The sequence below is a fragment of the Ictalurus punctatus genome, chromosome 3 (assembly GCF_001660625.3).
Source record: "Ictalurus punctatus breed USDA103 chromosome 3, Coco_2.0, whole genome shotgun sequence".
NCBI classification, from domain to species: Eukaryota; Metazoa; Chordata; class Actinopteri; order Siluriformes; family Ictaluridae; genus Ictalurus; species Ictalurus punctatus.
The window spans coordinates 30,437,501-30,452,415 of NC_030418.2; the positions used below are offsets into that span (position 1 = coordinate 30,437,501).

Here is a 14,915-nt window from a genome sequence, read left to right on the forward strand (position 1 = left end):
AAAACAAAGAGTAATGTGTAATTTTATTTGTAATTTTCATTTTTATATGCATACGTGATTTCATATTTACAATGTATATAATTTTATACATAAGTTTAATTTTAAGTTTATGTATTTTTTAAAAATTCTTTCATCTTAATCACACTCATGCTTTGAGAAACATTATTTTGAGAATCCTAAAGCATGAAATATAAAATGATATTAAACTTGCTTTAGAGACTAGCCGGCTTGGTATTATGGGATGTGTTGAATTGGCTGTTGCTTCTTCTCATCCTCTCAGATGGTCAGTTGTTCACGTGGGGTCAGAACTCGAGCGGTCAGCTGGGTTTGGGGAAAGGTGAGCCGAGCTCTCTGTCTCCTCAGCCCCTCAAGTCTCTGTGTGGGATCCCACTGAGTCAGATCAGCGCCGGAGGAGACCACAGCTTTGCCCTGTCTCTCTCTGGAGCCGTGTTCGGCTGGGGCAGGAACAGCGCCGGGCAGCTGGGCCTGGGACATACAGAGGGTGTGCTGATTTGATTAAAATCCCATTTTATTAATAATGTTGGCAGATTTAAACCGCTTACCTTTATATGATGTATAACAAATAGAGTAGATGCTACACCAACAAGTGTTTTTACAAACAATCTGATAATAACTATTTGACATCTTGTCACAGATATGTCCAATCCAACCTGTGTGAATAACCTGAACCAAAAGAAAACAATTTCCATCTCATGTGGCGAAGAACACACTGCTACTTTATCAAAGGTATCATTAGAGAATTCTTGGTCTACTTTATAATCTTCACCACATATAAATATTGTTATAACATCTTTTATACTGGGCTAAGTGGTTAGCATGTTCACCTCACAACTCCAGGGTTCGATTCCCGCCACGGCCCTGTGTGTATGGAGTTTGCATGTTCTCCCCGTGCTGCGGGGGTTTCCTCCGGGTACTCCGGTTTCCTCCCCCAGTCCAAAGACATGCATGGTAGACTGATTGGCATGTCCAAAGTGTCCGTAGTGTATGAATGGGTGTGTGAATGTGTATGTGATTGTGACAAGCAGCTCCTTATCTCAAATATCTTCTTACACCACATTCATCTAGCAGATTTTTAAATATCTTCTGATAGGTTTCTTTGGTATGTCCCTCGATCCCGTTTAAAAACTAAGGGGGATGGAGCTTTTTCAGTCTCCGCCCCTTGTGGAATTTATTATGTTGAATTTATTATTTATTATATTAATTTATTATGGAATAAATTGCCACTCAATATCTGCCTCGCACCTTCTATAAACACTTTTTAAAAGTTTCTGAAAGCGTCTCTCTTCTCCCAGGCGTTTTAATCTCATTTTTATTATTGTCTATTGTCTGACTTTATTTGGTTTTATTTTGTTTTCTACTTGACTTTTCTTACTCTGTTCAGCACTTTGCTCAACTTTGCTGTTATATAACGTGATATATAAATAAAATTTACTTACTTACTTACTTACATAACAAGTGCGGTTATGATTTTTTTTTTTTATTCCAGGGAGGAACGGTTTTCACGTTCGGATCAGGTCGTTACGGGCAGCTAGGTCATAACTCATTCAATGATGAACTTCAGCCTCGTGTGGTTACTGGGCTCGAGTGTTTAAACGTGTCCCAGATCACATGTGGGGGGTGTGTATTGTGTCTATTAATATGTCGTAACTGAATGAGTTTACAATCAGCAATTTTGAATTTGAAACACTATCTTTGCAGTTTTTATATGACACATAGGTGGCGTAAAATGATGTGTGTTATATCAAACACATTATTATACAGTGTAGTTCATAATAATTCATACTGTAAGTGACACATTCTACGTTGTATTGTACTCCAGCACACTCAATTTGAACTGAGGACAGAATGTTACTTTTAATTTAAAACAATACCTTAATTTAAAAAGATCAAATATAACTCTGACAAGTTCTTTATCTTCTGTATTGTAGATCATACCTATTACAATAGGCTTTATTTCATTCAATTTTTATTCTCTTGCCATGAATTTAAGGAATCACACTATGGCACTGGTTGAATCATCAAACATGATCTACTCATTTGGATGTGGAGAACAAGGACAACTGGGAAATGGGCAGAGGACCAATCAATGTGTGCCACTTCCTGTACAACTGATATCAAGTAATCACCAAGCTGCTGTATGAAATTTTAATTGGATACAAGCGCATAACTAACAAATATTATAATTATTAATACACAGAGGCAAATAACATCCATAGAGTTGAGAGCATCATTGCTGGTGGGAATCAGTCCTTTGTCTTGTGCTCTTCTCAGGTAAGATATGACATGATTGATCCCATTATTAATTCATAAATGCTTTTAAATTGTCTCAAGCTCTGTTTTTGCTTTGGGTTGTAGAAATCCAGTAGTAATTTAGAACCTAACCGAAGGAAGGGGATTGTGACATTGGAGGACAAAAAGATTGACAGATGGGTGTCCCAGTGTGAAACAAATCAGTGGAAGACCATCAAAAAGTGAGTGGTTTTGTTAAATTTGTTAAACATACTCATGAGTTCTTTAAAAACTCATCTCTTCAGGCTTGCATATTCTCTGTGACATGGTTACATAATACTTAATTATAATACGTGTTTTAGTGTTTTATGTATAATATTGTATAATGTGTGTGTGTGTGTGTGTGTGTGTATATATATATATATATATATATATATATATATATATATATATATATATATATATATATATATATATGCATATATAATATTGTGTTTTAGTGTTTTGTGAGTTGTATTTGCATGTTGTATTTGTGAAGTGACCTTGGGTGTCATGAAAGGGGCTTTTTTTAAAAATAAAATGCATTATTATTATTATTATTATTATTATTATTATTATTATTATTATTATTATTATTATTTACATACTGATTTCTTTCTGTTTTTTTTTTTTTTAACTAATATAGGGAAATAAAAACAGTTTTCTCATCTCCAGCTTGTATAAATGGGAGCTTCATTATAAAAAGGTAACTGGGACAGATTTATTACAAAAGATACTTATATTTCAAATAAAAAATAAACCATTCTATGTAACATAATATATATATTTTTTTATTATGCACTGTGTAATATGTAATGTGTAGTTGTGATGGACATTACGCAACATCCACCCACATCTCTGGTTTGGATATGGAATCAGTGAAAACTGCTTTTGACCGGTTGGCCGAGAAGAAGAGGGTGTTGTTGGAGGTAAGTCAACAAAAAGTTACAGAAAAAAAAGATTTTTCAGCTGGTCAGTGCTTCATTTATTGTGAAAATGCGGGCTGCTGTTTTAAAATAAAATAAAATAAATTATTCGCAAGCTTAAACCTGAAAGGGTGTATCAATCCCTGGGTCTCAGTGTAACTTGATGTATCTGTTTCAGGTAGAGAAGGTGGTAGAGAAAGATCTTCTCCCCTCTCTGGGCTCAACTGTTGCTGGTGTGGAGGCTCTGAGGGTTTTCGTCATCCTGCCTGAACTCCTCAGAGTGCTGAACAATCAAGGATGTGAGACAAAGCTCACAGCATTATATGCTTCTGCCATTTTAAATCTGGAGCCCTGCAGGTTTACGGTTTTAGGTAAGCTCTATAATGATTTTGGATCAGTTTGGAACCGATATTAATATCCAATCACAAGTGGAGAGTGATAAGTGCAGCTCAAGTGTGTCATGTAGACATACTGTGCAACAAAATGAAGTACTCGGCCCTTTCGCATTTAAAATAAGATAAGTTATAGTTTCTTCTATTCCCAGCAGAAGTCAGTGGCAGTCAGCCTTGTCTCACAGTGACATGTGTATGACATTTCTTTACACTTGTGCATTCATTTTTATCCTTTTGCTATCACAGTTATACCAATTCACATGATTAAACGAACGTCATTCTGATTTAAGAGATTTGAAAGGCATTCATTTATTCTGAGAAAATTTGTAAAAATTGCTTTCTGAAAAGTCATGAGTACCAACGCGATGTTTAGCTATGGTTATGTTTAGTGTTGGGATTGGATCACATGGTTATGTGTTTTTAGTGTATGTATCCTATTTGCCCTGCTCAGGAACTGCGGATTAAAATGAGGCATTTACACAAGTGCATAAACTCAGCATGTTGTTTATTAGGACGAATACAGTAATTGTTCTCAGAATTCCAAGTGAGGAGTCAGAAAATCCCTGACTATAAATGGGAAAACAAGTTCGGTGTCAGACCAAGAAGTACAAAGACATACGCCAACAAGTGTAAATTATTAATCCTAATTAATCAAGAACTAATATAAAACAGGTGCACACAGTCGAGTAATACACCAATGACAAGACAGGGGACGCTGAAAGGACCATAACAGAAACAAACACAAACATCACCACATGGTAATTATCGCCATGGATACTGCAGCACAAAGGAGGAAACTGTAACATCCATCCATCCATCCATCCATTCATCCATCTTCTACCACTTATTCCTTTTCAGGGTCACGGGGAACCTGAAGCCTATCCCAGGGAGCATCGGGCACAAGAAACCATGATATTGATTAAATTGTTTTGTTCTGGTTAATTAAATAAATTAATCAAGAAAAATAGAAAGAAATCATTGTTTGTCCAAACTCAGATTTTCACTTGACTCGAGATGAATGTAGACAGGTGGGAACATGGCCATCAGGTCCTGTTACATTGCTTAGCAAGAGAGGAACAGGGATACACTTCATGCGTTCACGTTTGTGTGTCTTTTTTCCCCCCAGAGAATTTCTGGTCTGAACTCCCCAAAACCTTCCTTAAAACATTAGTGAAACTTTTGCACACTTCGGCCGCAAAAATGATATCCAAGATCACGTATGTCTGCAGACAAGAAATAGTCATGGATTCCCCATTATGTAAATTGGTGAAAGTTCTCCAGCTGCTCTACAAGGTGACTATACTGTACTTAAAATATGGAATGAGTGAATGCTTTTCACATTGTTAAACGTTTCGCATTTGTATTCTGTAGGCTTCCTGCACGAACCAACGAGAAATCACACCTGGAGATTTCATCATCTATGAGATCAATGAGCTGCTTGACATGGTATTGAATAAATCGTAATCTTTGTCAAAAAAAGAGGCTTACAAATCTTTTGAAAGTTACAATGTCAGATGTAGTGCATTTAGTTATTTTAGTTATTTAGTTAGTTATGTAGTGCATTTAGTAATAATTATTGCTAAATTATCATATAGTTACTTGTTATTAAAAAAAAACATCTAGGGCTGACATACTTAAAGAAAGTTGTTTGAAGTTGTCATGAATATTTTTTTTTCTCTTAGATATATGCTCTTGACATGGACATAAACAATATTTGGATTGGAGACAATAGTGGGATGTTGGCAGAAAAACTGACATATTTGGTGAGTAACGTATGCATTCAAAGCCATTCTGAATGATGGAATATGATGTTTTATTATGTCTTATACCACAGCACTTCTGAATTCTCTATTCTATAAAAAAAAAAACTGTTGATATTCAACAAAAAACTAAAATAATTGATTTGGTAACGTTATCTGTGAGGTGAATTTATTTAACATTTACAGTGCCCTTCACTAATATTGGCACCCTTGGTAAATATGAGCAAAGAAGGCTGTGCTGTGACAAATTGTCTTTATTGTTTAATCTTTTGATATATATATATATATATATATATATATATATATATATATATATATATATATATATATATATATATATATATATATATATATATATATATATATATATATATATATATATATATATATATTTAAATAAACCTGTGTTTTGTTTGCAATTGTTTGATATCCATGAGAGCAGAGAACTTTTGTGAATTTTTTTAACAAAAGATCAAAAGTTTAAACAAAAAAGACAATTTTTCACAGTCTTCTTTGCTCATATTTACCAAGGGTGCCAATATTAGTGGAGGGCACTGTATGGAAGGAGTCTCCAATTTTAGCGTTTTGTAATGGTCAGTCAGTTTCCCGACAATGTAAAGTCTTCAGGATGGAGGGGTTTGCGTTCTGTGGTTCCTCAATAACGTGACAAGTTACATGTTTTGTCTTATTAACATCAAGAGAGGAAAATAAAGAGAAACTGGTGAAGGAATGACTGTTCATAGCATCTAGAATGTAAGTTACAGGTTCCCAATCCTGGTCCTAGAGTAGTCCTCCTCCTGTCCTTCACATTTTAGTACTTTCTCTTAGTTATCCCATTCTTAGTTGACGTGGTTGTGAAAACACAAACATGTGCAGAACTGGGATAGAAAAAAAAATGTAATCATTAACAAATTGCTGTGGTAATACAGGTGAGATGAATAAAACAATGTGCTGACTGTAACTTCACTTCACTTCAGGCCACATTAGACAAACTCATCACTGTTTATTTTCCTATAACAGCAAAGTTTTATTCATTGAATATTAACCACTGAATTACATTTCTCTCATTGCAGCACACCTTAAAACTCCTGAGCTCAAGTCCTTGCATCTTTACTCTGGAGGCTAAATACAGCCTTCTAAAGTTCAGAGAATCTTGGGTGTGTGCATGCATGGATAATATTTAGTTTAGTTTTTTTTAATGAAGCTTCACTTGATCTAGTCTAAATATTTTTACTGATGTCCCGTTATGGAACTCTGTAACTGTAGGGACCCTTTACGATGGTGTTAAGACGCACTGCAATTCTGGAGGATTGTTTCCAACAGCTGAGGGCTGCGAGTGAGCAAGCGCTGAAGGGCTGGCTGCAGGTACGGCCAAGTGCAAGCTTTATGCTATGCATGTTGTTTTACAAATGTCTCCCAAAACTCATTTTGACAACTGTAATAATTGTAAATTGAAAAGTAAATTGCTTTACATGGCAGTTCCACAGAAAAACATAATACGACGACAGAACAAAGCACAGAATCAGCTTCATACTTTTACTCTTGTTAAGATAGCCAGATTTTATGAATAGAATATTTAACAGTCCCTCCAGGATTTCATGATTTTGCGATCACAGAAATTAACACAAAATCAAGCAAACTTCACAACATTCGGAGGAGCTTGCAATTTTTCAGAATTACCGTAGATTTTCCACAGATTTGGGCCAAGACGCCTCATATGACATCATCACACCGTGCATTCAGTCAAAGCCCTCTTCGATTCACATGAATCAAACATGAATACAGCTAAAATGTCTCATTTACCACACCGTAAAACCGGATAAGTTCATTTAACTCCAAAAATTTGAGGAAACTAATTACCTCAAAATTTTTAAGTTGATTAATCAATTTAAATCAAGCCAGATACACGTGCACTGACCAGAAAATGAATTAATCATACAAGTAAAAGTTTAAGGACAAGTCTGATCCACTAACCAGTGGTCATTTATGCTGTAGTCCATTCTGAGGTGATGAAATATAAACAGGGCACACTGAAGAGGGAAATTGAGACTTCCAGTCACAACTGAAGTGATGAAAAGCATTTACTTTAAGGGCCTTTAAAACTGTCGGACACTTGCCCCTGAGATTCTGTTTTGTTTACATGCTGAATGAAAAAAAATGCCTGTGGCAACAGGTGGGCTTAAATATGGGTCAAGTCCAAGTAAGAAGCATTCTACCTAGTAATATTAAAATGTAAGTATTTGTCACATATACATTATAGCACAGTGAAATGCTTTTCTTCACATATCCCAGCTTGTTATGAAGTTGGGGTCAGAGCACAGGGTCAGCCATGATACAGCCCCCTGGAGCAGAGAGGGTTTCTCAAGGGCTCAACAAGGGTAGTTTGCGGGTGCTGGGGCTTGAACCCCCGACCTCCTGGTCAGTAACCCAGAGCCTTAACCATTGAGACACCACTTAAATAGAATTGAGCAAATTTACAAAATCAACAGCGGTGCTTAACAAATCTGGTGTGGCACTTTTGAAGTGAATAGGGCCTAGTCAGAGAGTTTTTCCTTGTCACTGTCTCTTCTTGCTTGCTCATTGCTTGGTCTAAATCTAAATCCAAATCTAAATCCAAATCTCTGCAACTTACACAATCACTTCAGAATGGACCACAATCATAATTTCATTAATATAATATAATACAGATGTTATTATAAGCCCAAAATGCTGCTAAGATCTGCTATTGTTGATCCAAATGAATCAATAATGATGAAGTGAAAGTATCTTTGAGGGATATTCAGCAGTCACAGTAATACGATGTTGTGTGTATTTAACATGCAGGTGATGTACTCTGAAAATGTTGAAACGAGCGACGTCTTTAAGAGGGACTTCTTTCACAATGCATTTAAAATGCTAAAGGACCCAGAATCAGAAATGTTCATGGACAATGACACAAAAACATTGATCTGGTTTCCTGTTGAGGTAAGGCAAAAAAATAAAAAATGATGCACTTACTGTATAATGTAGTAAACTGTATATGATGTAGGTATTTACCGTCAGTGTAGAGGAACAGTGTAGACATCTACACTCTATGTAGAGCATGAGTTGGAGCAAGGGTTTTTTTTTTATTAGGAGCTGAATTACGGTTTCCACTTGACTGTTTGGGACAGCACGGTATGGTTTCGAATCCGAATCTTTCCGTACCCGTGGAAGTAGGGGGAGTTCTGTGGAGATAATGATGGACACTTTTTGAAATGTGCAAATTTATTCTCTGTTGTATTAACTATTAAAACTGTGCATCTATGGCATGTCACTGTTGCTTGTCCTACTCATCGAATGCTTATTAAGCATAAGGCTCATCCAGTTTGTCGGCCTGCAGTAATGATGGCGTGTGTGTTCAAACAAAGCCGAGGGTGCCATTACTTTACCTTTACTAAAAGTAAAAAGGGTGGCAAAGCAGGTAGTGTTTCACATGGTCTCCCATGTGGTTTTACTCTGGGTTCACTGGTAAATGGTAAATGGCGCACTTACATTGCAAAGCGCTTTACACTGTGTCTCATTCAGCCATTCACACACGCACTCACACACCAATGGTAGCAGAGCTGTTATGCAAGGCGCTAACTTGCCATCTGGAGCAACTTGGGGTTCAGTGTCTTGCCCAAGGACTCTTCAGCATGTGGAGTCACGTAGGCCAGGAATCGAACCTCCAACCCTACGATTAGTGGAGAACCCGCTCTACCAACTGAACCACAACCGCCCTGGTTTCTTCCCACCTCTCAAGAACATGCCCGCTAAATTGTATGCTAAATTGCCTGTAGGTGTGAGTAAGTATGTGAATGTGTGTGTGTGCTGGTACCCTCCTCACGCTCACCACAAAAAACGCTCACTGGCTCTGAATCCTCCATGGCCCTGACCACGATAAAACACTTACTGAAGATGAAGGAATGAAAATATTGAGACGGTTGGGTAGAAACTATCAAACTATGTTCATGTTCATGTTGGTAATTATTGTTTGGAAAGGAATTAAATCCTGTTCTGGAATACTGTGGCCAAATTTCCAGAATTCCTGATTTTTTTTAAATGTAGTGGAAATGTGTCATTATTTATGTATGAAGTTCATTGTTGCCCTCCCACAGTGATACTCAGCTTGTCCTTTGACCTCTCTTTCCTTCAGCCCAATTTACCAGAGGAGAGATACTTTCTTCTCGGACTCCTGTGTGGTCTGGCCTTTTACAACAAAAGTGTCGTGCACATGCCCTTTCCTTTAGCCCTGTTTAAAAAACTTCTCGACATCAGACCTTCTCTGAGCGATTTTGCTGAGCTGAGTCCTGTCATAGCACAGTAAGTTTTTCAGACAAATATTATCATTCTCTCAACCTTTTTATATAATTCTCTGCTGTACCACAGCACTGTTGAATAGTTGATTCTGATTGGTCAGAAGATGGTGATTTATTTTCTATATAGTGGATCTAATACTGCATGTTATTGTTTCTATAGTAACTACATACACAGGGACTTGTATATAGTATGGTGGATGCATCATGCTGGGCTTTTTTTTTTGGGGGGGGGGGGGTATGATGTCATTCATTAATAAAGAATAAAAATTTAAATAAAAAAGAAATTGCTGCAGTATGAGAAGAATAAAACCATTTGGGACGTGCCATTATAGGAAAATCTATTTTGGGGTGCTAGCAGTAACTCTAAATAAAACAGAAAAAAGATAAAGCACTACTGTCTATGTTTCTCTAATTAGGAGTTTGCAGTACTTACTGAACTACACTGATGATGATGCGGATAACATGTACATGACCTACACTGTAAGTGTACATTGCATGCATTGTGCACGGTCAGCTTACTGTTGTGTAAAATCTCTTGCAGTTAATATTTTATCTTACACTAATATTTCCTTTATACCATGCTCAGATTGTGTGGAACAACAAGGAAGTTGAACTGGATCCAGACGAGCCTGGCAAGACCGTGACAAGCTCAAACAAGTTAGTTTCTATTTTCACAAACATTCAGTATAGAAGTTAAAATGAAATTAAACGTGTGTTATGTCTCTAATGCCTCATGGTACTCATGGAGGAGCTCGATTTGTGATTGTACTGTATTATTTCACATACAGTAGATGTTACAACAATTGACCACTGTTGGCTTTATATACATTCTTATATAATTTATGCATAAGGTGCTATTCACTCTCATTTCATACAAGGTGATATCATGTGATGCAATTTAACAGAGGTGTATTGTTTGATTGTTTGCTTTTTTTGTTTTTTAAGTGTGTTTCATAAACTCATCTTTAAAAGACGTTAACGTTAACGACTTTTATTCCTTCGACAGAAACGTGTTCGTGGACGCGTATGTGGATTACGTGCTGAACAAGTCCGTGGAGCGGGTGTTTAATGAATTTAAGAAGGGATTCTACAAAGTGTGTGACAGACACATGGTGGACATCTTCCATCCAGAAGAGCTCAGAGGAGTGATGCTGGGCTCAGAGGAATACGACTGGGACACATTCAGACAGGTGAACACACCTGCATTTTATCTCCTTCCTAAAAGAACAAAAAGACATTTTGACATTTTGATGATTTGTGTTAAATTCACAACTTAGATCTGGTGGTTATTAAGACATAAATCACGTCTGTGTTTCTTTACGATGAACAGAATGCAACTTATGAATACGAATTTCATGCAAAACACCAAACGATTGTCTTCTTCTGGGAAGTGTTTGAAGAACTGTCAAGCCAGGACAAGAAAGCCTTCCTCTGTGAGTCCAGTAAATAATTGTATATACAGTTTGTTGCAAAAAGTAGCATACCCTTCTTTCAAAATGATGAAAATATCTCTTAATACCCTTCTCTAGCAGTGTGAAATATGAATATATTTGGTTTTAAGTCTTGTGAGAACTGTTTTCCTGGTTAATAAGGTCATTTTTAAAACAACAGAGATCCGAATTGAGGCTTAGTCCAATTAAACGTGCATACATTCTTATATTTAATAAAAACTAGAAACCTAGTGTTTTAAATTAGTTTTTCACTGTGAAGATGCTCTCAAGAGAAAGACCTTCACAGAAAAGTTTGTTGTCAAATCATTAGTCGATTATTTATTGATGAAAATGCCCTGTTATTAAAAATATGCCATTTTTTTCCAGTGTAAAATGTATTGTAAATCCAACAACACTAAATATTTTGGGAACTTCCTCTGTAATATCCTTTTAATTTGAGATAGGAACTGAATTAAGAAACTGAGATTTTTGAATCCGAATATTTAAAAAATTATTTAAAAATTATTTAATTAGTAAAAATATAATGTGTTTCCGCTTTGGTTATGTGGGTTTTTTTAAGGTTTATAAAGAAAATTTACACATACGTCTGTCATGGAGTCCAGGGGAGACGGATGCAAGTGCAGAATTCTTTAATAACACAGCTAAAAAATTAATAAAGACTGGAAAGGAACCTAAAACTGGCACAACTAAAACAAGGGACTAGACTATGGCAAGGCAGAGGAAAGAATACTCCACGTGAAAACAAAAACCACTAACGGTTCAAATACAACATAACCTGACAACCACAATACCTACAATGCGCACACACAATGCTCCACAACTGAGGAGGAAAAACTTATACAGGGAACTAACTGGGGGAACACAAATCAAGTGAGCACAATCAAGGAAGGAAATGGAGCAGACAACAAAATAAGGGTGGTGGTCTGGGGAGGAATTGTCCATGGACATAACAACATCATAATGATACACACATCATACATTGACATATATATCAGGAAACAAGTTTTCTGGGATATCTGACCTGAAGTAATTGTGCCAAGTGGGTGGAGCTAAGCCTTCAGATAAGTTTCAGATAATGCTGCAGTTGTGGGTTTTGAGTTCTGATATTTTTATTTTTAGAGTTTAAGGTGTTAAGACATATTATAGAGGACATTTTCCAAAAATCTTGCATTGACAGTGGATGTTAGACATTACTTAGGCGCATTAAAATAGAATGAATGGAGTATGTGTGGTTCTAAATTATGGGAAAATTAGGGAACTTTTATCAAAACGTAACTAGTGACTTTGCTCTGTACCAAATCAGTCTGTGACATGCTTTCTGATGTTCCTCTAAACAGTATTAAAAATGCCACTTCCTTTTCGTTCTGCAGTGTTCCTGACCGGATTTGATCGAGTTCCCATTCTGGGTATGGGGCAGGTGAAGATGCGAGTGCAACCCCTGTTTAGTGGCACACAGGATTATCTGCCCCAGGCTCTTACCTGCCATGCCTTACTGAATCTCCCAGTGTACCAAAGAAAAGAAACACTTCGAACGAAGCTCACTGAAGCCATACACCACAGAAGAGGATTCTGGGAAGAATAAAATGACAGTCTCATGTAATTTGACATTGTGCTGTTGTATGAAAATGTGGACTTTGGTGTTGCAAGTGCTGTGTCTTAAAATATCAGCCTAATTACTTGATGTAGTTCTACATTTGCACAGTCCTGAGCTCAGGATCGAACTGGGGACCCTGGATGTGGATTCTTATTGAGGAAACAGGTTGTTCAAAGCCTGTTCAAAAACTTTGCTCTCATTGCACATATTTTTTGAGGTTATTTTATAACTTCACATAAACACAAAAACAGCCTGAGTGTTCGATTAATTTCTTTCAGAAAGGCAACACTAGATAAGTAAAGGAATTTACTTAAGGATGAAAAAAAAAATACATTAAACGTAGTGTAACTTTTACTTCTTATATCTCAGAGCAGACTACACACTGATAGATGAATTTATAGATGACCAGTTAAGGACTTTATCAAAAGGGGTAATTCATATTTAAAACTTATTTACTACAATGTAAAACAAATGCAACTACAATGAATGCTCCTAATAAAATTGGCTTTAACTAAATGTTGTGATATTTTGCTGTAATTCAGTATTTCAAAGGTAAAGAAGTTACTAGAATGTTTATTTTAATGGATGTTTTGTCCGAACAACGCAAGGGGCGTTTCACTCAGTGTAATCACCTGACAAGACTGTCACGGAAAAGCTTCATGAATCTAAAGTCACGGCTAGAAAGAATTCAGCCCCAGCTTCACTTCTTCATACCATTCTGTGTGTTTTTCCTTCAACTGTTGGTAGTGCTGTTGCGCTTGGTTCCACAGAAGTCACAAATAATACACTTTAAAAATTTGTTAATAGCAAATAATCTGTTTTGGATGGCAAAAATAATTATATTGATTTCTTATTAGATTTTAAAGACAGGGGAGACCCGCTAGTGCATTTGTACCAGCAGCTGTTTACCAGCCATTAGAAATCACCCTATGTTTGAGTTATTATTGGTCAATTATGAGGACTTTTTCATACTTTATGAAAAACAGTGAAAGTCTTATAGCCTTAGCTGTAATCATAAGCTTTAGTTTAGCTTGTAGTATCCATAGCAAGGGGATCAAGTATATGGCCTGCAGACTCTAATTTGTAATTGAATTGTAAGATTCTAGCAAGTGCTTTGCTGCATCCCAGTTCACCTACTTATACTATGCACTAAGAAAAAATACTTACATTTGAGTGTGTAGCAAAATAATATGCAAGTACTGAGACATACTACCACATCATGTAATGGAAGAGAACGTTGTTGCCTCATGTAGTTATGCACACTGTCACCGTAAATATTCCTCATTGCATTTACAGCTTTTCTTCATTCGTTATTCCTTTTAGAATTTATACTACATCATTTAATTTAACATTCATTAATCTTACATGACAGCAAAAAAAAAAAAAACTTTGGCTAGTGCTTAACATTTAAGTTCTTACACTTAAACGGTGACGCATCACCGGCGTTACACTCGTCCGCCATGTTTGCAGGTTGAATTCGGAAAAAGCGAACCGTCACAAAACTCCTCCTCCTTCGTGCAAGGAGTTGTGTCAAAGATCCACACTTCGAAAATCTACCAGAAATAGTAGACCATCCGGGTACCTTTGGGATGCTCATTAGAACATACTACGATTTGGGACGCACAGATTCTAATCTCGGATACTATTTAGGACGGACAGTAGGCGAAGTGGAACACAGACTACTCTGTTATTCCACTAGGGGGCATAATGTAACACACCCATACCATTCTCCCCACCACCACCACTTTAATATTCAGGGCTATTTTGTGTACTGTAGCTTCAAGATATTATCCAAATAAATTCATTTCGGTTTCAGGTTGTAACACTACACAATACATATGTGCAGGTACCATGCAAAAAGTCTTAGGCACCCTATTTTTATTTTTATTTTTTATGCAAATTTTGTCTTAGATGTTTATTTTAGGACTTGAAAATGAAAAGTTAGGGGAAAATGTCAGTAAAGCAAGTAACATATTACATACTAGGCCTACACATCCTAATAGACCAGTTTTTAAAAAAAAAAAAAAAAAAAAAAAGAACGAAAAAGAAAAAAGAAAAAAAGGAAAATGCTGGCTCCAGAAGATTAAAATGCTCATAAAAAATAAAAAAAATACCAGCCAATGTTCTCCAAAAATTTGTATGAAGTATACCTGAGGTTACTTTATAAAGACACAGGGTTACATG

At 36.3% G+C, this 14,915-nt stretch overlaps 1 protein-coding gene across 2 annotated transcripts in view; it reads left to right on the top strand.

The window, feature by feature from the left end:
• Nucleotides 1-14,915, top strand: part of LOC108263068 (probable E3 ubiquitin-protein ligase HERC3) — a 73,901-nt gene that overhangs the window by 3,792 nt on the left and 55,194 nt on the right. Inside the window, exons 4-24 of one of the 2 annotated variants that reach the window (XM_017463510.3) lie at nucleotides 281-502; nucleotides 656-747; nucleotides 1,508-1,638; nucleotides 2,012-2,139; nucleotides 2,219-2,292; nucleotides 2,377-2,492; nucleotides 2,936-2,995; nucleotides 3,113-3,218; nucleotides 3,394-3,586; nucleotides 4,734-4,900; nucleotides 4,979-5,053; nucleotides 5,290-5,370; nucleotides 6,441-6,524; nucleotides 6,634-6,732; nucleotides 8,191-8,331; nucleotides 9,524-9,690; nucleotides 10,103-10,166; nucleotides 10,273-10,343; nucleotides 10,693-10,876; nucleotides 11,017-11,119; nucleotides 12,508-13,247. The exons of the other annotated variant lie outside the window; for it this stretch is intronic. Of the exons in view, the coding sequence (XP_017318999.2) occupies nucleotides 281-502; nucleotides 656-747; nucleotides 1,508-1,638; nucleotides 2,012-2,139; nucleotides 2,219-2,292; nucleotides 2,377-2,492; nucleotides 2,936-2,995; nucleotides 3,113-3,218; nucleotides 3,394-3,586; nucleotides 4,734-4,900; nucleotides 4,979-5,053; nucleotides 5,290-5,370; nucleotides 6,441-6,524; nucleotides 6,634-6,732; nucleotides 8,191-8,331; nucleotides 9,524-9,690; nucleotides 10,103-10,166; nucleotides 10,273-10,343; nucleotides 10,693-10,876; nucleotides 11,017-11,119; nucleotides 12,508-12,719 (2,570 nt within the window). The 3' untranslated portion in view covers nucleotides 12,720-13,247. Of the gene's footprint in view, nucleotides 1-280; nucleotides 503-655; nucleotides 748-1,507; nucleotides 1,639-2,011; nucleotides 2,140-2,218; nucleotides 2,293-2,376; nucleotides 2,493-2,935; nucleotides 2,996-3,112; nucleotides 3,219-3,393; nucleotides 3,587-4,733; nucleotides 4,901-4,978; nucleotides 5,054-5,289; nucleotides 5,371-6,440; nucleotides 6,525-6,633; nucleotides 6,733-8,190; nucleotides 8,332-9,523; nucleotides 9,691-10,102; nucleotides 10,167-10,272; nucleotides 10,344-10,692; nucleotides 10,877-11,016; nucleotides 11,120-12,507; nucleotides 13,248-14,915 lie in introns of those variants that run through there. 2 annotated transcript variants of the gene reach the window in all.